This window comes from Acomys minous, assembly GCF_964271855.1.
Source record: "Acomys minous genome assembly, chromosome: 11".
Lineage (NCBI taxonomy): Eukaryota > Metazoa > Chordata > Mammalia > Rodentia > Muridae > Acomys > Acomys minous.
This window is the reverse complement of record NC_140492.1, coordinates 93,127,737-93,149,208: the sequence shown is the minus strand read 5'-3', so window position 1 is coordinate 93,149,208 and position 21,472 is coordinate 93,127,737. Positions and strand designations below refer to the sequence as shown.

General features: G+C 37.4%; 1 protein-coding gene and 1 long non-coding RNA gene across 6 annotated transcripts in view; one reads left to right on the top strand and one right to left on the bottom strand.

The window, feature by feature from the left end:
* ERBIN (erbb2 interacting protein) overlaps positions 1-21,472 on the bottom strand; it is a 99,413-nt gene that overhangs the window by 63,016 nt on the left and 14,925 nt on the right. For all 5 annotated transcript variants that reach the window (XM_084800747.1, XM_084800750.1, XM_084800746.1 and 2 more), the window contains 3 exons: positions 10,693-10,740; positions 7,801-7,998; positions 5,689-5,806 (listed from right to left, as the gene is read on the bottom strand). In XM_084800747.1, coding sequence (XP_084656873.1) covers positions 5,689-5,806; positions 7,801-7,989 — 307 coding nt within the window. In that variant the 5' untranslated portion in view covers positions 7,990-7,998; positions 10,693-10,740. Of the gene's footprint in view, positions 1-5,688; positions 5,807-7,800; positions 7,999-10,692; positions 10,741-21,472 lie in introns of those variants that run through there.
* LOC311608324 overlaps positions 1-21,472 on the top strand; it is a 53,126-nt gene that overhangs the window by 17,628 nt on the left and 14,026 nt on the right. The gene's annotated exons all lie outside the window — the stretch shown is intronic.

Sequence of the window (21,472 nt, the reverse complement as noted above, 5' to 3'; positions counted from 1 at the left end):
CTTTAAATTTTTCACATAGCAGACATTTATTTAACGTAAATCAAACTCTGGAAAACATCACAAACCAAAAAACGATTGTCCAAGTCTGTTCAAAATTAGTATCATGAAATCTAGGTTCAGGTTTTAGAAGACATTTAATGAGACACAACTACTAAGTACTAGGAGCTTTCAGCAGAAAGGACAGAAAGAAAAGGCTAAGCAAGTGAAAGCGGGCACTATGAACAGCAGGATGCCAACCTTCTGAGAGATACTGATTTTACAGTTATATTATCAGGAGATGCATATCCCAGCATTTGAGATTAAACTCATGGTGTCTACAACTTAAATGTATAGATTCAGAGAAATAAATTTTATATAAGGAACAAATATAAATATTTTTTCTGGATAAATTTAAATATATATACACAAGAAATAAAGGGTAGCTAACAACTGGTGAATCCATGAGTATCTCTTCAAGTCCGATGGATTTTTAAATTTTCCTTATAGGTTATTTTATATATATGAGTTTTTTGCCTGCATTTAAGTATGTGTACCATGTGTGCCTGGTGCCCAAGAAGATAGGAGCATCAAAGCCCCTGAATTTGGAACTATGGACGGTTGTGAACAACCAGATGGATGCTAGAAACTGTACTCAGGTCTTTTCTAAGAGCAGTTATTATTCTTTTTTTTTTCTTTTCTTTCTTTCTTTCTTTCTTTCTTTTTTTTTTTTTTGATACAGGGCTTCTCTGTGTAGCCTTGGCTGTCCTGGACTCGCTTTGTAGACCAGGCTGGCCTCGAACTCACAGCGATCCGCCTGCCTCTGCCTCCCAAGTGCTGGGATTAAAGGCGTGCGCCACCACATCCAGCTGCAGTTATTATTCTTAACTGTTGCACCATCATTCCAGCCCTGAGTATGAAATTTTTAATGCAAAGGAAAAATTTTCCCAAGATATCCTTAAGAATGAATCCAATCCAACAAAAACTATAAAGTATTTAAAACACGTTTTCTAAAAAGAGGGAACACTAAAGTTTGGTCCATGGAGTTAACTGATTTTATAGCAAAGAGTAAATAGTCCTCCATTCTGGGTGTGAGTATGGCTGTGTATTGCCCTGTGTCTTGCTTTGTTTTGTTTAGACAAAGTTTCCCTCTGGGACCTGGAGCTTGCCTCTAGGTTTGCTAGTCAGTGATCAGCAGCTATCCCCCTGTCTGGACCTCTCCCGGGTTGGAACTACAGGCTCACACCACAGTACCAGGCGCTGGGGACGGAACACAGCTGCATGTTTGTGCAGCAAGCACTTTACTGACTCATCTATTCTTAAAAACAGATATTATCTTCACAGCCTATGATGGACTGGATGAGAATGACCCCCACAGGCACATCATATGTTTGAATGATTGGCCCAGTTTAGAGGAAGAACTGCAAGGTGAGGGTTTTTTGGAGGAGATGTGTCACTAGGGGTGGGCTTTATGATTTTAAAAGTCCACTGAATGCCCAGTGTTGTTCTCTCTCCCTGCTGCCTGAGGACCAGGATGTAAAGCTCGCAGCTACTGGTCCAGAGCCCTGCCTGCCTACATACCTCCATATTCCTCAACATGATCAGCATGGTCCGACTCTCTAAAAGTGTAAGCAAACGCCCAATTAAATGCTTTCTTTGATAAGCTGCCTTATGATGATGTCTCCTCACCACGAAAACAGTAACTAACACCCAGCTAAAACTTCCTTGCTATACTGCAGAACACTAACCACTAGAAATCTCACCTAAACCTAAGGTGAATGACTGCATCAAAGCCTTAAAGTGGATTTATTATTTAAGACAGTGCAATAATGTAAAAGTGTCAAGGTAATCATTTTTGCTATAACTTGCAACCTAAATGCCTTATAGGGACTATTCATATGGACTACATATGGAATGTTTTATATAGCTTGTATTTCATAAATAAATGCATATGCATATTTTTACCTTAAAGGTTTTTTTGGGGGGTACAGGTAAATAGTTACTTGCAAAAGTTAACTGTTATTTGTTAATACAAGTGAACATGACTATTTTAATTCATCCTAGAACGAAGCACAGTAAGCTTATGAGAATCAGTACAAAGAAAGTCTACATCCCCATGCTCATATCAAAACAAAGAGTAAGTGACCTTGGCACTAGGGCAATGGGATATGATTACTATGTACTGTCTGAGGATGTGCTGTACTAATTTGGTAGGATTTGTTTCCAAATGTTGAAAAGTAGTATTCTGAAACTATTTATTTAGTGTTTCCTGAAAGTCTTATTTCAGGTTAGGACATTAAAAAGTTATTCTCATGTGATTCGTTCTTTTTTGTAATTATAAAATATATACTTCATTTAAAAATTTTCAAAAGCTTACTTTTTCTTCTCTCCCTCTTTCTGAACATTTAAAAATTTTTAAATTTCTATGCTAAGTATTAACAAAATTCCTTATTTGTTAATAATTTATTATTTAGGAACCTATATATGCCTCATTAGTAGGATGCAGAAGCAAAATCTTTCAAATGCAAAAACAATTTGACAGCTTTTTATAACTTCAAAATAATGTCACACAAAATAAGAATAAAAGTAGGGGGTTGTGTTTGTGTTTGTTTGTGTTTGTTTGTTTGTTCTTGAGAGATGGTTAGAGGTTAAGGGCACTGACTGCTCTTCCAGAGGTCCTGAGTTCATTTCCCAGCAACCACATGGTGGCTCACAACCATCTTCAATGTGATCTGATGCTCTCTTCTTCTAGCCTGCAGGAGCCCTCCGTTCTCTGTTTGCTTGCTGCAATCTGGGATGATCGGATTCCCAATCATGTTCCTGCTATGATACACTGTGCCACACCAGCTGAAAGCACTGAGGCACGAAAGCATGTACTTCTCAAACTGTATAACTGAGCCAATATAAATTTTCGCTACTTATGGCATTATTTTCTCAGGTATCTTGTCAAAGCAGTGAAAAACTTAGCACAGAACTCCCTCCTACTTACTAAGAAAACGTTTACTGTATTATAATCCAAGTAGCATTCCCATACACCCCATGTTTACCATTGCTTGATTAGATCAAGAGACCATATAAACAGCCAACATGGCAGATAACCTTAAGGGTGCAGTAATGGCATTCCTATCCTGGTATGGACTCTCACTGGACTTAAGACCCGCTCAACAAGAGGGAAATCATGCCTGATAATGGAAAGGCAGCCAAGTAGCCAGGGTTAGATAAGTCATGGATCTCGAAGGAGAACATCTGTGAGCTTGAAGCCAGATCTCTTTGAGTTTGGGGCTACTCTGGTCTACATAGTCAGTGCCAGGACAGCCAGGGCTATGTAAGGAGACTGTGTCTCAATCCCCTAACACACACACACACACACACACACACACACCGTACACGATCAAATGTGCAGCCTACAAGCAACTAGGAGAAACCGTTCCTCATGGAAAAGCACCCCGCCCCAATTGGTTATCCAATACTAAATGGCCAGCCCTGAAGTCGAATACATACAAATAACAAATAGGCTATGAAAGCTGTATTTATATTTATGTAAGAACAGTCAGGAAAAAGAGGCCATGAATTTGAAAGGGGGGGGTGTTACATGGGAGGGGCTGGAGGGAGAAAAGTATATAACTTCAAAATAATTAAAAATATTTTTAAAGACCATATTCTATAATGTTCAATATAACAAAATTGCCTGTGATATATTTCTTAGAGGAAGTTGTATATATGTGGTCAATAAACTACTGGTAGCTGTAATAAGTCCTAACTAGAGCAATCAGGCAACAGAAATGAAAGCGATCTACATTAAAATGGAACATTTAGAACTCAGTTACACTTCTATATGCTAACAATAATCTATCAAAAATTTTTCTTTTAAAGCAATCCCATTTGTAATAGCTAACAACAACAACAACAAAACTACATTGAAAACAACAAAGTTCTGATGAAAGAAACCAAACTGTAAATAAATGGGGGAAAAAACGTGTTTCAAGATTAGAAGGAACAGGATTGTCCAAACCACCCAGTGACCAGTTGATCCAATGAACTATCAAAATTCTAGTGACATTTTTCAAAAGAATAAAAGAAAATAATCCTAACACAGAATTACAAAAGACTCTAAAGCAACAGTAATCTTTAAAGAACAAAGCTATGGGCCTCACACCATTTAACTTCAAATTTTATTTGCAAGCTCTGATAATGAAAGAATATGGTCCTGATATAACAGGTGACTGCCAATGGAATAGAACAGAGGACCAGAAATAAATCCACATATGTACAGTCAGCCGACTTCAAGAAAGGCACCAAGGACACATCAAAAGGAAGGGGGATGGGGTCTCTTCGATGGGACTGGAGAAAGCAGATGTCCCTGTGTAGACCAAAGGATACAAAGCACCAAACCAGATACTGCAAAACTACTTCTGAAGAAGCAGAGGAAGCCTAGACAATACTTTACTTAAAATGTGGCACCAAAAAGATAGACAAATACAAAACTAAACCAGTTACGTAAGACTAGAAAGCTGTGCACAAGCAAACAAGCAATGGACAGAGAGGAAGTACAGCTGTCTTAGTGGGAGGAAATGTGTGTAAGCCACAGGACTTCTGGAGGAAAGAGAACATTGATTTTCTCTTCTGTGCTCACTGCAGTATTATTCACAAGAGCTAAGATGTGGAATCAACCTAAACTTCCATGAATAAATGAGCTAACAAAGGAAACAAAGTACATCTGTACAGTGAAATGTTCATTTTAAAAGATGAGATTAGTGGGGCTGGAGAGATGGCTCAGTGGTTAAGAGTGTCGCCTGCTCTTCCAGAGGTCCTGAGTTCAATTCCTAGCAACCACATGGTGGCTCACAAACATCTATAATGTGATCTGATGCCCTCTTCTGCAGATAAAACACTCATATGCAATAAATAAAATAAATAAATCTTTAAAAAAAAAAAAGACAAGATTAGTGACACTCAGAGGAAGAGTAAGCAGGTTACCAGGAAGAGACCTGCCAGGCTGTGATCTTATAGTAGGGGACAAGGTCCCTTTCTGTCACAGACCTAGGGGAGGGGAATAGGATGAAAGAGGGCGGGAGGGGGAACGAGAGGATACAAGTGAGGGAATAACAACTGAGATGTAATCTGAATAAATTACTTAAATAAAAATTAAAACTTTTAATCAGTACACACACAAAGATTAATAATAAAAGACGAGCCCTAGTCATTTCTAATAGCATGGATAAACCTAAAGGACATCATGTTAAGTACAAAAGATCAGGAACAATAGGATAAACAACCCATGAGCTCATTACTGAACTTAAAGGGACAAACTCACAGAAGCAGAAAGTAAAATGTTAGTTAGCAGAAGCCAGGAAAGGTGATAGAAGGAGGAAGATTAAGACGTTGATCTGGGTATAAGCTTTCAGTTATGAGGAATAAATCTGAGAGGCCCATTGCACAATATGGACTAAATGATTTACTTAAAACCTACTTATTTTTAACCTGTTTTGAAGTATCATAGACTTTATATTTATAAATAAGTTCTAAGCCAAGGCTATGACACTAAATTTTACTACATTATAAAACTTTTGAAATGGGAAAAATGTTTTTGTATTTATGTATAATAGATTCTAGATAAAGCTAATATACTACACATCTGAGTTTTAAACATTTGGAAAACAGAAATCCTAATAATGAAATATGTCTCCAAGGACAAGAATTTGGAGGACTTACCATTTTTGCTGACATCCAGTTCCCTGAGATTAATAAGATTTGCAATGGATGCTGGTAATGTTGTTAAATCATTGTCTGGCAAACTTAGTTTATGTAGAGACTGACAATTAAAAAGTTGCTAGGGAAAAAAAGAAAAAGGATTTTGACTATCTTTAGGTATTTCATGAATTACTTTTTTTATACAATAAATATATCCATATGAAAGCTAAATTAACACTGTGAGGCCTGCATTAACACTGGGAGAGGTCTTACATTGTTCTGGCTATGTTACTGTGAGTCTGAATAACCCTGAATCACTTAGCATGACTTATACTTCTAGCCTGGGAAAATCGCACACAGTGAGATTAAGTATATAAGCTATGCATGCCTATGCTCTCTGTTGAAGCTGTCAAAGTATAAGATGCCTGGCTGCTACATAATGTAAGCTCTGTAGATTGACTTTCAATCGCGTTTATTCCAAAAACAAAGCCATACTTAAGAGCATACTTTTAAAAATGCATTATTTTTAGGTCTGACGTAGCCACACGTTCAGCTGCTTACAGTACTACAGTCAGCATGTCTCTTGTACAGGCCTCCAGCCTGAGACTCTATTCATGACTAACTAGGTTTTCCATATTCTGTCAGAGAACTAGCCATGGAATATAACAGATTTGTTGGAGTACATAATAAAGATGAACAATAAATTACAAGGTATACTACAATCACAGTATATTATTCACAACCATGTAACTGGTGACCTTTCCTATTTTTCCATAGCTGTTAAAGACTTCTCCACAAAATTATCATGAAAAAAAAAATGGGAATAGTGGCTCAAACTTATAGTTCCCCAAATCTGGGAAGCTGAGGCAGGAGGATTGCAATGAAGCTAGCCTAGACTACAAAGTGGGATCCTGTTTCAGTAAAGTTTTAAGAACTCATCTCCTAGGACAGCAGAGGCTTTCAAATGCTTTTAGTATTGGTCATCAGGATTAAAAGCCTTTGAATACCATCAACCAAAACATTCACAAACATATAAATATATTAAAAAACTATATGAAACAAGGTCTATATACAACATGGTTTATTATCTGTTATATTACAATCAGGGTTGCTGGATTAAATACAGGATATTCAATTAAATTTGAATTTCTGATAAACAAATTTTTAGTATAACTAAGTATCTCAAAGTCCAAATTACAGCTTATTTTGCAGAATCCTGATTAAACTGTTTGTTGGTGGCTGTGGTTGGTTGGCTTTGGAAACAAAGTCTCAGGCCTATGCAGAACTCAATGTGTAGGTCGACAGCCTTCAGCTGGAGCTCTTCCTCCCTTAGGTACAAACTCTAACCTGTTTTTTAAGCCACCAGTTAATTTCAAGTCTCCGTTTACAGCTTCAAAGGGCATGTGGTGCACACCAACAGACCTCGGAAGTCAAAGGCAGACACATCTCTGAGACTTGATGACAGTCTAGTCTACAAGGTGAGATCCTGTCTTGAAAAAAACAAAGTAAACTGCCATTCAGATGGCTCTAGACCGTAATAAACAATCTAAAGCTGCTGTACCTCTTTAATAAAGAGGAAACAAATACAGGTAATAAAAGAAAAAAGAGCATTCTAAAATAAATTAATAGACAAAGTGGCAATCTGAGAAAGAACTTCAGAGCAGCAGTCTTTCCCCTGGCAGTTGTTACTAAATTTCAGAGACCCATGTTCTCCTAATCAATTCCATACAAAACGGAAGAAAGCAGATTTCCACCTCTAAAAAAAATCAGAGAACCATAAAAGCATGATGCGGCAACTGATATGACAATTAGCCCCAATTATAACAATGCATGTAAAGGACTAATAGAAATTACAATAAGACTGTAAAAGTTCAGCTTTCTTTGTCTAATTAAATCTAATGGCTCCAGAAGTTGTATATACTGATTATCTGTTTTACAGTTATGATATGCTACAAATAAAAATAATATTAAGTTGTTCACACAAGTACTTAACTTGAGCAAAGGTTTAAGAATCTGCATCATTTTGAATTGTGCTTACAGAAAGACTAAACCAATAAATGGGAACACCGATATAAGCATGTAAACTTCTATGCACAGACATTATCTATGTAATTCTTGACAGTATTAACATACCTTTGGAAGCTCTTCAATCTGATTAGCATCTAAATAGAGCTCCTCTAAAGTTTTTTCAAAGGTGAAAATCTCTTTGGGAACTTGTTCCAAGCTGCAGTGAGAATAATCTAGAGTAGTGACTGTCTCTTCTTCCCCTCGTAGACAGCGACATGGTACCAACCGCACAAACAAACTTCGTTTTGTAGTCATTTTTAAATGCTGTAGCATGTAGATAAAAACAAATCAAAATGCAAATAACAAACAACTTTTCTAACAAGTTACCACTGACATAACACAACTCAACATGCCACGCAGACAAACAAGACCTCCCCACCATTACACATATCCAATGGAGCCAATTAATACCGTATTTAGATAGCCACTGGACTTCAAAATTAAACTCAAGCATTCCAGTACTTGACAAAACAATCCAAGAAGTAAATACTCATATGTCTTTACAAAACCATGCTTTCTGAACTCTGCTTAGCTCTCAAAAATGATAAAAGATTTCTAATTTCTGGCCTTAAGAGTTCTGTCTCTTAGTTAAGAACTTTACTGTGTGTGTTTTCTGAATAAGAATTGACTGTGCAGACATTTTCAGGTCTTCTCAACCATCCATCAACCACCACTTACCTTTTCTATGATTCTCCTACATGAAAATTCCCATCTACTCCAAGTATAATTTTGTTTCAATCAAATACTAGCTTATGGGTTTTTTTAAAAGAGCTTGCAGGTTTTAAATTGTTTAAAATTACATGTGAGTACACTCATTTAAATAGTCTTTCAATTAACAGAAAAGGCCAGCTTTGAACTAATAAAAGTTCACAAGACCAATTTCACTAATAACTTGTGTATAAATTCCAACTAGGCTAAGATTAAAAACTAACAAATTATTTTTTAAAATGAGAATGACTGCCAACTGGTTAGTAGCTCTTTGTGCATAAATATAATTTTTGCCTTAGGCATAGAAACAATACTTTTTAACCAGCATCAAGCTTGAGTTTAAAGTCAGTAAGACCTCAGGAACAAAACGTAAGAAAGTATCAAAAACTCAGTAAGAAAGACAAATACCTTAAATATTTTAACTATTAAAAAATAATTTATGAACAAAATGTCAGTCCTTGAATAAAGATGTAATTTGTGTTGTATTTTTCTTGCCTCAAGATCCAATGTGACTCTGCAAGGCTCTACACTAAACGTTGTACTACTTCCTGCTTTGTGATACTTGAATGTGTCAAAGCAGGTCAGTACTCCCCAGTACCACTGTTTCCACTGACTTTACTCAATCATCAGGCACTATGCTGAAATTCTTTGGATAAGATTTGTAAATGTTTCCTTTGACTTCATACAACTTTCTAGAGAATGTCCTATTGTTTCCATAGAGAAACAGAGTTTCTTAACTAGAGACAACAGCCAGAAATTAAAGAAAGATTTTCAACATGATCATTAGTGCTTCTCTTTTAGAACTACACAGACTCATCAAGCAGTCTTTTCTAAAAGCATGCAATATACATTTGAACTAGATCCTCAAAACCCAGTATCAATGGGTCTATTTACATACTACTTAAAAGATTTTTTTTTAATCTAGTAGGTTAAGCGTCAGATGCTTTCATCGGAGGCCAAAGGTACTGTGCGATGATAAGGTGCCTGCTTATCAATCATGCAGGGCTGGCCCTGGCTTAGAACACACCCAGAAAGATCCCATCTGAAATCTTTGTCTACAAAGAAATCTTAAGAATCAACAGTTTATTCAATAAGAAATTTATCTGCTAAAAAGGGATTAAGCTTATAGCTATATACTAATAAGATAAATTTTAAAATCCCTAAAACAGATATAAAACCTTTCATTTAAATTGATACTGTTAGGCTGTTTAAAAACCTGCTACCTGTTCTGCCCAGTATGGTAGCTGGTAGATACACACATATTTACGTTTAATATTAAGGTTAAATCAAATGCAATTTAAAATGCTATTTCCTTATTCCCTACTAGGGATACCAAAGTGGATCAAACAGTTACAAAACATCTCTATCACTCCAGAAAGGTCACATACCATGTATTAACAAACATGTCTGAACATATAATTTGACTGTCTGAAAGAACTTTTATGACTATAGCTTTAAAAAAAATCCATTTCCCAGAAGCTATTCCAGATTTAGAAATATAATGAGCAGCATGAAATGTTATTACCTAATATATGTAATCTAAAAGATAGTATATTTATTTTGGATATGATGTAGGAAACTTGAGGTGCAAAGTAATTTATAAGATAAAGTAATTGTTAAATTGAAACTCTCCAAAAATTTTCCTCATAGAGCAAATAAATACAAAATTATGAAACAGGAAAGTTAATTCAGGAAAAGAAGATTAAATGTATGGTATGCTATAGGAAGCTAAATAAGAGTGCACATTCAAAGGAACACTTTTGTGGGCGGAAGCTACAAAGAGAGCAATTCAAACATCATTTTAAATTCAGATTTTTTTTTCTTTCTGACTTCTTTGTTTTGTGAAAAAGTCTCATGCTGCCCCAGGCTGGCCTCTGGGAGTCAAGTGAGCCTACTGCCTCAGCCTCAGAAGTTAGGACGACAAGCATGTGCCATCATGCCAGATTATTAGTCCTCAAATTCAACTGAGTGGGCACAGAGTCAATACAAAAATAGACCTGAAAGCTGCATAGGTCTGCAGATAAGAGTCTGGAATGAAAGCTGCTAAGAAAAATTAAATCTAGCCAAGTATGATGGTACACGCCGTTAGTCCCAGCAGTTGGTAGAAGCAGGCAGGTATCTGAGTTTGAGGCCAGCCTGATCTACATGAGTGAGTTTCAGGATGGCCAGGCTGGAGAAGTGAACGCCCCTCCCCCAAAAAATCCAAAAACAAACAAACAACAACAACAAAATACAATTAAATCTACTTACCACTGAGTTGAATTTATCTCCCTGATGTTTCTTAATTGAGCCAACATTCTATGAAAAGCAGAAAAAAATTACCAATAAAAATATATCTTCATAACATTTCTAATTCCTAACTTACAATAAAAAGCAGTCTTCATTTATTCTTCCCATTGCACTTTTTAAAATTTATGTGTGTTTATATACATGTGTGCTATGCGTCTGTGCATGCCTGTAAAGGCCTGGGGGGAGGAGCTGGAATTCAGTGGACTGCGAGCCTCCCCATGCAGGTGCTGGGAACTGAGTTCACACTCTCTACCACAGCACTGAGCACTCTGCCATGAGCCGTCTCTGTAGTCCCCAGCTGTTCTTAAGCCAACTTCAATCACATTTTTCCTGCCATTTCACTTAAAACTATCTATCCTTCCTAGTTCTGTCACTGCACCTGGATATGCCAAAGGCTCCTCTGCTTGTGGATCCTTTGTATACCAACCTCTTAACTTAAAACACACATCTTATTCCTCTTTTACATACACTCAAACCTACCAAGTGGTTGCTCAATTTCAATCTTTGAAGTATTACCTATTTTTCAAATACTAAATATTCATGAATCTAGAAGAAAAATTTTTTTAAGTTTTTACCATATGTAATGAAACTTTGCTTGGGGATATATTTAACCGGATTTAAGGTTTTATACAATGTATCCATATCAGAATATTATATTCTTCCATTAACATGTACAATTGTATGTTTTTATGTATCAGTCAGAAGAAATTTAATTAAAAATTTCAAAACTAGAAAAATACAATATAAGTAATAACAAAGTGCATTCTTTGTTTGGGTTCCAACTTGTCCCCCAAACTGGCTGAAGCTTGAACATGATTAGGAATAGGTGTTTTGAGGAATTAATTGGAGGAGCAAGACGAGTCATACAGAAATAGAGCAAATCCCAATATAAAGAACGATGTGTTATCACAGTCCTCCATATGATGAACAGGAGAGCCTGTTCTCCTTAAACCTGCTGAGAAGAACACCAAAGGCTGCGCAGAACTCTCTACCCATGGGATGAAGAGCTTTTACCCACTGCTCCTCTCGGTGCGGACAGAACCGTAGCTTCTATGGGCACTAACTCTTCCTTACTATCACCACCTTGCTTTCTATCTAGAAGGCCTTCCAGAGTTAAGAAGCCATTGAGGGCAAAAATTATAAAAATTTAAAAAAAAAAAAAAAAGGAAGACTGCTTGAGCCCAGTCTCAGGAGAGCCTGAACTTTCATAGTACCGATTCCTATGGCTGAGGCTAAACATCAGAAGTGGGCTAAGAGAATACCATACAGTCCAAAGCAATGCGAACTACACCAAAGTGAGTCACTATCCAAACTCAAACTTGAATATCTAACTCCCTACCAAATAGCTCCATTTACTAAAGGGCCTCAAATTATTAAGAGAACGAGTAACGAGAGCAGACTCAGATGTTCAGGAGACAGAGGCAGCAAGAGCCCAGCTCAAGACCTGCCTGGGCTACGAAACAAGTATGGGGTCAAGATGTTAGTTAACAGCACTGTCTGAAGCAAACTTTGTTAAAGATCGAGGGACATCACTTACAGCACTTGCCTATGTGTGATGCCCTACATTCAATTCCCGTGCTGCTGAAATGAGAAAAAAAGGAAGAAGGAGGGATGAAAGAGGAGAGAGAAAAAAGGATAAAATTAATGCATGGTTCTGGTTTAGATGAAAGAATAAAAACATTAAGACAGGAAGAGGGATTCTGAAGAGAGTTCAGGAGGTTGATACTTGATTTGCACTTCTGCAAAATCCTAAGGCCTGAATTCCAATTCCAGCATCCATGTAGAAAGCCAGGTGGCCATGTACACCGTAACCCTAGTGCTGTGGGAGGTGGAAACGGGGATCACCGAGGCTTGTTGGCCACCACCTCCCTCCAGGGCCAAGGAAACAAGGCAGACAGTGATAGAGCAGAAAGCCCAGTATCTTTCTCTAGTCTCATGAGTAACCCTCCCTCCCCCAGCCACCCACACAGACACACACCATGCTCACAAAAATTTAGATAGACAGACAGAGAGATACAGAGAGAAGGGCTAGGAATGTAAATAAGGAGTAGAATGCTTACTCCAGGAGACGGACAGACACACACTGTCTCTGTGTGTGTGTGTGTGTGTGTGTGTGTGTGTGTGTGTGTGTGTGTGTGTCTCTCTCTCTCTCTCTCTCTCTCTCTCTCTCTCTGGTACATCCAAGAAGAAGTAGCATGAACCTCATGTACCTGTAATCCCAGGAAGGCCAAAGCAGCAAAAATTTGAGTTTGAGCCAGCTTAGGATACCTTGCAAATTCAAAAAGTAGACTCAGAAGACTCAAAGATACAAAACCTACCAGCAGAAATGCGTATGAGCATTTAGTAGTACAGATAAAAAGTTTAAAATTGCTAAATTCAAATAGTGGTTATGTTTTAAAATATATTTTGCTTTTTATAAAAATGTTATAAATTAAATTTCATTTCCAGTCCATTATTATAAATTCAATATAACTTTGACACTGGCATCTAGCGAAGTTAGTATAAATTAACTATTTTAACACGCAGACTCAAGAATACTTGAAAAAAAAGAGTCTGAGGTAGGATGATGACAAGTTCAAGGCCAACTAGATTATTCAGGGAGACCTTGTATTAAAACAAAACAAAAACTTCCAAAAGTATCTTTTGAGTCCAGATGTTTAACACCACCCTGAGCATCATAGGAAGAGCCTATAGTGGTCATTACTTGGGGTTGTTTGTTGGTTTGTTTGTTTTAAACCCTATATTATGACACAACAGTAAAGTATAATTAAAAGGTGCCAAGATGAATGAAGAAGCTATTACCTATAGATCACAAAATCAAACTTTAAAAAATGAGCTCTCTCCCTAAATATCAAAGAACTACAAAATCAAACATTTACATAAACAAAACCCAACATTCATTATTGACAAAAATTTTGATAAATTAGAAACAGAACTACTTCCTCAGTTAAAAAGCTAACTTACAGCTAGGCATGGTGGTACACATCTGTAATCCCAGCACTCTGGGAGGCAAAGGCCGGCAGATCACTGTTGAGTTTGAGGCTGGCCTGGTCTACAAAGTGAGTCCAGGGCAGCCAAGAATACATGGAGAAACCCTGTCTAGAAAAACAAACAAGCAAACAAAAAAACCCTAACTTACGGGCTGGTAAATTGGATCAGTGGTTAAGAGCACTTACTGCTCTTGCACAAGACTCTGGTTCCATTCCCAACAGCCACGTGAAGCTTGTAACCATCTATAAGCCCAGTCCCAGGGACTCGGAAGCCCTCTTCTGATCTTTGAGGGCACCAGGCACGCATGTGGTGCACACATGTACATGGAGGCAAAACACTCAAATACATACAAAAAAAAATAAATCTTCAGAAAACTAACAACCATCTGTGTCACCTCCAAGAATAAAACAAACACTAGGGACACTGTCAATAAAAAAGAGTATTATTATTAAAAAGCTGAAGAAACACCCACAAAACTGGAGATGTATCTTTAAATCATGTATCTGATAGTGGATTTGTATCTATTTTATAAAGAACTCTTAAAATGCAACAACAAGAAATAGCAACATGGCAGAGACACAGCTCTGTCAATAAAGTGTTTGTTTAACATAAAGCCCTGGGTTAAATCCTCAATACAACATAAACTGGACATGGTGGCACAGGCCTATGGTCCCAACACTCACAAGTACAAGTAGATAGACTAGAAATTCAAAGTAATCCTTGGCTACATGAGGATACTGACCACCAGTTAGAACTCCTGTGTCAAAAAAAAAAAAAATTATTTGAACAAGTTTTTCTCCAAAGGTAAACAAAAACCAAAAGCACATAAAGATGCTTTAATCATTAGGAAAAATGCAAATCAAACTCCCAGTAAATCCTTGTAACGCCACTAGAGGAACTGTCATCAAGACAGAAATAAGTGTTGAAGGGGATGTGAAGAAACTACAACTCTTTGTACATTACTGACAGAAATATGAAAACAGTATAGTTAGTTTGGAAGACAGCTGCTGGCAGGCATGGTGGTGCACACCTTTATTCTCAGAACTCTCCAGGCAAGTGGATCTCTTTCAGCTCCAAGCCAGCTGGTCTACAAAGTGGGTTCCAGGACTGGCAGGGCCACACAGAGAAACACTGTCTCAAAAACCCCAAAACACAGGACGAGGTATGAAACAAAAGGGCTAAAAACAAATATTCTCAAATGTATGTATGTATGTATGTATGTACGTATGTATGTATGTATGTGGGTATGTACGTATGTATGTATAGCAGCATTACACAGTGAGCAAAATGCTGAAGCAGCCCAAAGACTTATCAATTAGCAAAAATAAACAAAATGTCATGTCCGTACAGTATCAATTAGCTATTTTCTAAGAAGGACTGAAGTAGTGGCATATGCTACAGCAGGGGTAAACCCTGGAAACACGATGCGCTGGTCAGGAAAACATCCCAAGCCACTTTAGAATAGCTCCCTACTTCATGGTGACTTCTCCTTTCTCCAAAAAGCTCACCACAAACCCTTCACAGGCCTCTATGCAAATACGAAGGCAGAGTATGTGGCTTGGCGAGTAGGTGTGTATAGCAAGCAGCCAGCCCAACAGAGCAGCTCCGCCCTCACGGCTGTTTTCCCACCCGAATGGGTGCTTCCCCATATCCACTGTAGACCCAGGAGGGAGCAACACTGTGGCAGACCAAGTACCTACTCAAGCATCTTCTCTCCCCATTATATGTTAAGACTAAAAGACAGTATCCATGGAAGGAACTACATAGAATCAGAAAGCTCTCACTGAATAAAACTACAGAGATGCTCCTGAATTCCTGATAATTTTCTAATTGCTCTAATTTCTTTCTGAAACTAACCACACTCTAGCCCTTGAGTGCCCACATGACCAATTACATCTCATTTTCTAGTTTCTGTTTATTTCATATAAAGGGTCAGTCGTATTGATAGCTTTATACCAAAGCTTCTAAACTTAAAAGTATAGAAAAAATAAAATATATGAAAAAAATCTAATATAAATAGTCTCAATTATTTTTTAAATCACTGTCTCTATCCTTCCATCCACGCTGAAGGACTAAGCATCTAAGTTTTGTACCAGAACTCAAGTGGGTGTAGTAGCCTGCTTTTAACTTAGGTGCCCAGAAAGTCCAGACTGGAGATCCCTGGAGCAAGCTGGCTTTCTAGACAAGCTTTATTGTTGAGCTCAATGAATAAGGTGTAAAACGATCAAGTTAAAACTAGATATGTCAAGCTTGAGTCTCTACGCGCACATACACCTACGTGCGCTGCGTATACATACATAAAGGCATATACATGTGCACAGTCCATACAAATAAACATGCAAAATATCAGTAAGGAAGTTAGAGGGCTGGCGCAGCAGCTGAAGAGGGCTGTGCAATCATGAGAACCAGGGCTTAGATGCTACCACCTACTGACCAAGCTGGGTGCTCCCTCAGTGCCTGTAACTCCAGCTCTGGGGGTGCAGAACACAAATGGGAGAATTGCTGAGTTTTTGGCTTCCATTTTAGCCTAGAAAACATGAGCTCTAGGGTCAGGGAGAGGCCCTGCTTCAAAGAAACAGGCAGAGAGTAACAGAAGACATTACATTTTTAAAAGTAAGATGGAGAACAAAAGAGGAAGGTAGCTAAGCCAACCTTTCTATTCACATGTGCATGAAAGAGCACACACCTGGACACACACATATACCACATGTGTGCTCACAAACAACAACTGCTTTATGCTGTCCTTTATTGAATCACAGTAATTTTAATATTGATCCATCTCAATAAACTATGTTTTTACAATCTTCTAAATAGGGTCTTTTTAACCTTTAGTATTTTCTTTCTCCCCGCCCCCATGTGGGTGTGGCTTGTCTGAGGTCAAAGATGAAAGTGACTTTCAAGAGCTGGTTCTCTCCTCCCACCACAGGCTCTGTAAACCAAACTCAGGACATCAGGCTCACAGACACTGAGCCATCTTACTGGCCCTGAAATAGTTTTTATATGCACTGACTATAATCACTAGAAAATTTTATTAACTGAGTAATATTAACATCTCTAAAGAAGGAATCAATAGAGCCACTATTTCTAAAGCTTAATCAAGAGCTTTAAAAATATCTTTTTTGAAATTCTTAAGAGAAAAAATACTATGCTACTTGAAAGGTGAATAATGTTTGCATAAAACTGTATTTAGTAACAAAATTTCAGAGCAAGTACATTTGATTTTATTTACAAGTGATTTGCATTTTGGTGGAACTCTTTTTAAAAAGAGTAAATTAAATAATTGTGTAGCAAATAAGAGAGCTCTTAAGATTCAAGTAATAACAATTTTGTCAATTCAGTCCTGTTTATATTCTTAATCTCAGTATGAATTTTTTTGAAGAAAATTGTAGACTGTTGAAAAATTTTAAAGTAGAGATTGAGGGTACAGCTCAGGAGTAGAGCACTTGGAATGCACGAACCCCCAGTTAAATCAGCTAATATAAATTTGTAAATAGGGGAAAATAATTTAAAAGATTAAATCTAAAACTGGATTTACATGAAACACACATCTTTATTTCTATAATGTTTACATATAAATATGCCCTTGTGTATTATGCTACATTAAAGTTATGGAAGCTTAAGCAGAATCAAACTATGCAAGTGTATTGTTTCCTGTCATATTGCTTAAGTACTAATATTTGCTTTAAGTTGTCCACATACAAATTACCCACAATAAAAACACACACGTACATCTATAAACTGTATTTTAACAAAGTCTGAAGCTTTGTGAATGGGCATGATATTTTTTCTAGTAGCTTAATTTCTCCAGCCTTCCAGTAAGATTCTACAAGTAGTAATTAACTCAGAAAACAGAGTTTATGCTCTAATGAAACAAATTCTATAGAAGTAAACTGAGAAAATCACTGACTTCTCATTCTAATGGAAAATCAGCTGTTTCTTCAATATCATTTCAGATGATTCAGATCAATATCATTCAGATAAAAGTGGCATGTCTCAGAACTTCAGTAATTATAGGTATTACTATAGGTATGTATTATTTATAAGCTTTCTTTCTTGGTTTTACAACTTTTCTCTGGTTAAATGCTAGGTCATTAGTTTTCTGCAACATAATAAAAAATTGACACTCAAAGAGACCTCACCACTGATATGAATTACCTCTCCTGACACCAGCATATCAAAAGTACCAAATTGGCTGCTTACCGACACATTCCCCTTAGCTCAGGGATTCAAGGGCATTTGCTGCTCTTCAGAGGACCAGAGTTTAGTGGCCAGCACTGACTGATATCTGGTGGCTCACAACTCCAGCTCTAAGGAATCTGACACCCTCTGCTGGATTCTATGGACACTTGCATTCACATGTGTGCATAACTCTACACCAGCAGCTCTCAACACATAGACCATGCAACCCCTTTAGAGTACAATGACCCTTTCACAGGAGTCACCTAAGACCATATTTAAAACACACACACACACACACATACACACGATAAGAGATAACTTATGAGTCACGGCAATACCAAAACTACAGTTATTGAAGTAGCAATGAAAATAATTTTATGATTGAGGACCACCACAACATGAGGAACTATATTAAAGGGTCACAACATTGGGAAGGTTGAGAACCACTGGTCTACACACATACACACACACACACACACACGTTTTAATGTACCCTCCCCAGCAAAGATACCTAAAACTTATCCTCATACATTATCTAACTCAAATGAAAAAGCACAATTCCTTACAGAATAAGGAACTGACAGCGAAGCGCCCCATCTCACAGCCGTTCTCACAGGTATAACAGTACACGGATGAGTCAGCGCCAGGGATGACAGATGTCCTGTCGTGCAGGAGTCAGCTGCACACAACTTTCAACATCCTTTACTCATGAATCTGAGAAACACAAAAGTGTGTATCTGGAGTGGGTAGACTGTTTTCCTTTTTTCACACTACTTTAATAGGCTGTAAATATCCCATAAATTAAGGAAATATTAAGATTTTGTTATAAAATGCATCAAGCATTTTTATCATCAAATCTTTGCACAAACAGCAATGTCTCTTCTAATTATAGTTTGGTTGGTAATGTAGCATACCTGTGTCAGTCTACGTGTGTGGCAAGTGCACTCAAGATGGGACTACATTCAAAGACAAGGTATCTGTAATCAACGCTTCTTACAACCAAACTCAAGTTCTCAGGAAGGACTAGACATCAGAAGACATGCCCGAGCCATCACCCTAAACAAAATTAAATCTTAATCTGTGGTACAGGATCTAACATGTGCATATTTTTGTTTTATTTTATTAAAAAATATCACTATAGTCCTATACCTACTGGTGTATGAACACGTGTCATGTCACACAGAGGTCTGAGGAAAAACTTGCAGGGATAAAACTTGTGTTGTCAGTCTTGCAATGCCTTTACCTTCTGAGTCACTTAATCTGCCCTGTTTGTTTGTTTGTGGCCAAGTTTATATACAATGAAATGAACACATCTTAGGGTATATGTTGGGGTTTCAGAACATTTTCATTACCCAGAAAATTCTCTTATGCCCTCTATCAATTAATGCCTGTACTATCCAGAGGCAATCACTTGTCACATCTAATGTTAGAGCTAGGTTAACATTTCATAATAAATAGAGTCATATAAACTCTTTTGTGTCCAGCTTCTGTCATTAAACAATATTTATGAGACTCATCTGTATTTAGTCAATAATTCATTCTTTCTAACTGCAGAGTGGCATCTCCTCCGATTGTTTATCCGTTCTTTAGTTAATCAGCATGTGAATTGCAATCATTGAGGGACTATACAACTCTTCCCAACATATTTTGAAAGCATGTTTTCAGTTCTCTTGGGCAGATGGGAGTGCTGTTGTAGGTATAGATTTTATTTTAGAAGGAGTGGGCATCAATTTTTTGAGTTCTCCACAGAATACTACTATGCATCTTTAAAATACTGAGTGAGAACCTGGTGGTGGTAGTGGTGCACAATTTTAAGGAGGCAGAGGTGGGAAGACCTCTGTGAGTTTGAGGCCATCCTGGCCTAACACAGTGAGTTCCAGGACGACCAGGGTCACAGAGAAACCCTATCTCAAAACAACCCCCCCAAAAATACTTAAGGGACATTTTCCAACAAGATCATGGCAAAATATATGGTAACAACAATAGTACTGCTGTATATTCTTTGTTCTAGTTAATAGGAAAAAAATAAGTCACTCTGCCCCCCCCCTTAAACCTTGTGTGTGGTTTGGAAGATGAAACTACCTGTGATTTTCATTTCAAATAAAGTATATTAGTCAATTTTCCATTTCTCCCAAATGTCTAAGACTGGTACTTTTTAAATGAAAAGTAGTTTAATTAGCTCCAAGGTAGACTCCTCTCTCATATGCACTCTCCGTGTGTGTGTGTGTGTGTGTGTGTGTGTGTGTGTGTGTGTGTGAGAGAGTGTGTGTGTGTGTGTGTGTAGGGAGGGAGAGAGAGACCCATTATGTATCTGATAAGCAGAGACAGAGAAACTCTCACTATGTAGCTCAGATAGTCTCAAACTTGGCAATACTCCTGTTTCAGCCTCTTGAAATGTTGAGATTATAGGAATGTACTACCATATATGGCTCAACTCACAGGTTTGAATATTAAAATCCAAATAAAGAAATAAATAAATGCAGACTCACAACTACAAATTACATCTATGGTGATATATTATCCAAAATTTATAACAAAGGAGAATTATCACAAGGTATAGAACAACATACATATGTCACACAGCCATTATGAAATCTCCACTTACTGGGCTAGCAAAATGGCTCAGCAGGTAAAGGCACTTGAGGCCAAGCCTGATGAAATGAGTTCAATTCCCAGGAACCACATGGTCAAAGCAGAGAACCCAACTCCCACTGGTTTCCTTTGACCTTTACACACACTAAGTGGTATCTGCAACCACACACAGACATGAAAATATAACATAATAAAAATATTTAACTATAAAGACCGAGGAGATAGTTCAGCCAGTGAAATGCAACCTATGGCATAAGGATCTGAATTTGATCCCCAGAATGCACATAAAACCAGACATGGTAGCACATCCTTATATTCCCAGCAATGGGGAAGTTCTACAGAAAGAAGGGTCCCTGCAGCTGGCAGGCTAGTCAGATTAGCCATATCAGAGAGCCACAGGTCCCAGAGAGATCTTGTCTCAGCAAGTTGGAGGAAAGCGCGGGCTACATGGGCAGTCTGTTTCAAAAGGAAAAAAAAAAAGGTTCACCACTCTGTAACATTATGTAGATCAAACAAATTTTAAAAGTTTAAAACTAACTACATTTGAGATTCCTTTTGCTAACATATTTATGTTTTTGGATTAATGATACAAGCCTTCCTTGCTATAGCATAGTCTCTTTTACATATCAAGTACTTAAGTGGTTCTACAGGGGAAAAACTACAAAAGTATGGTAATATATTAGGCAAACCTTTATGAATAAGTATCAACAAAGGATCCAAACATCTCTTCTATAATATCTGTATGGTGTTATACTAACATATGCCTTGATACTTAATTCTCTCCAGGAAGTCAAACTTAATTGGTCCCAATTTCCCTAAAGATGGGCTGGGCTTCTAACAAATGATTATAAAAAGGCAAAAATAATAATCTTACAATGGAGAAACTTAACAGATACTACCCTAACCAAGTGATCAAAGTTACTTCATGGTAAGATTATGCATTTTTTCTAATATGGTAGGAGCACTTCCCTTGTATAAT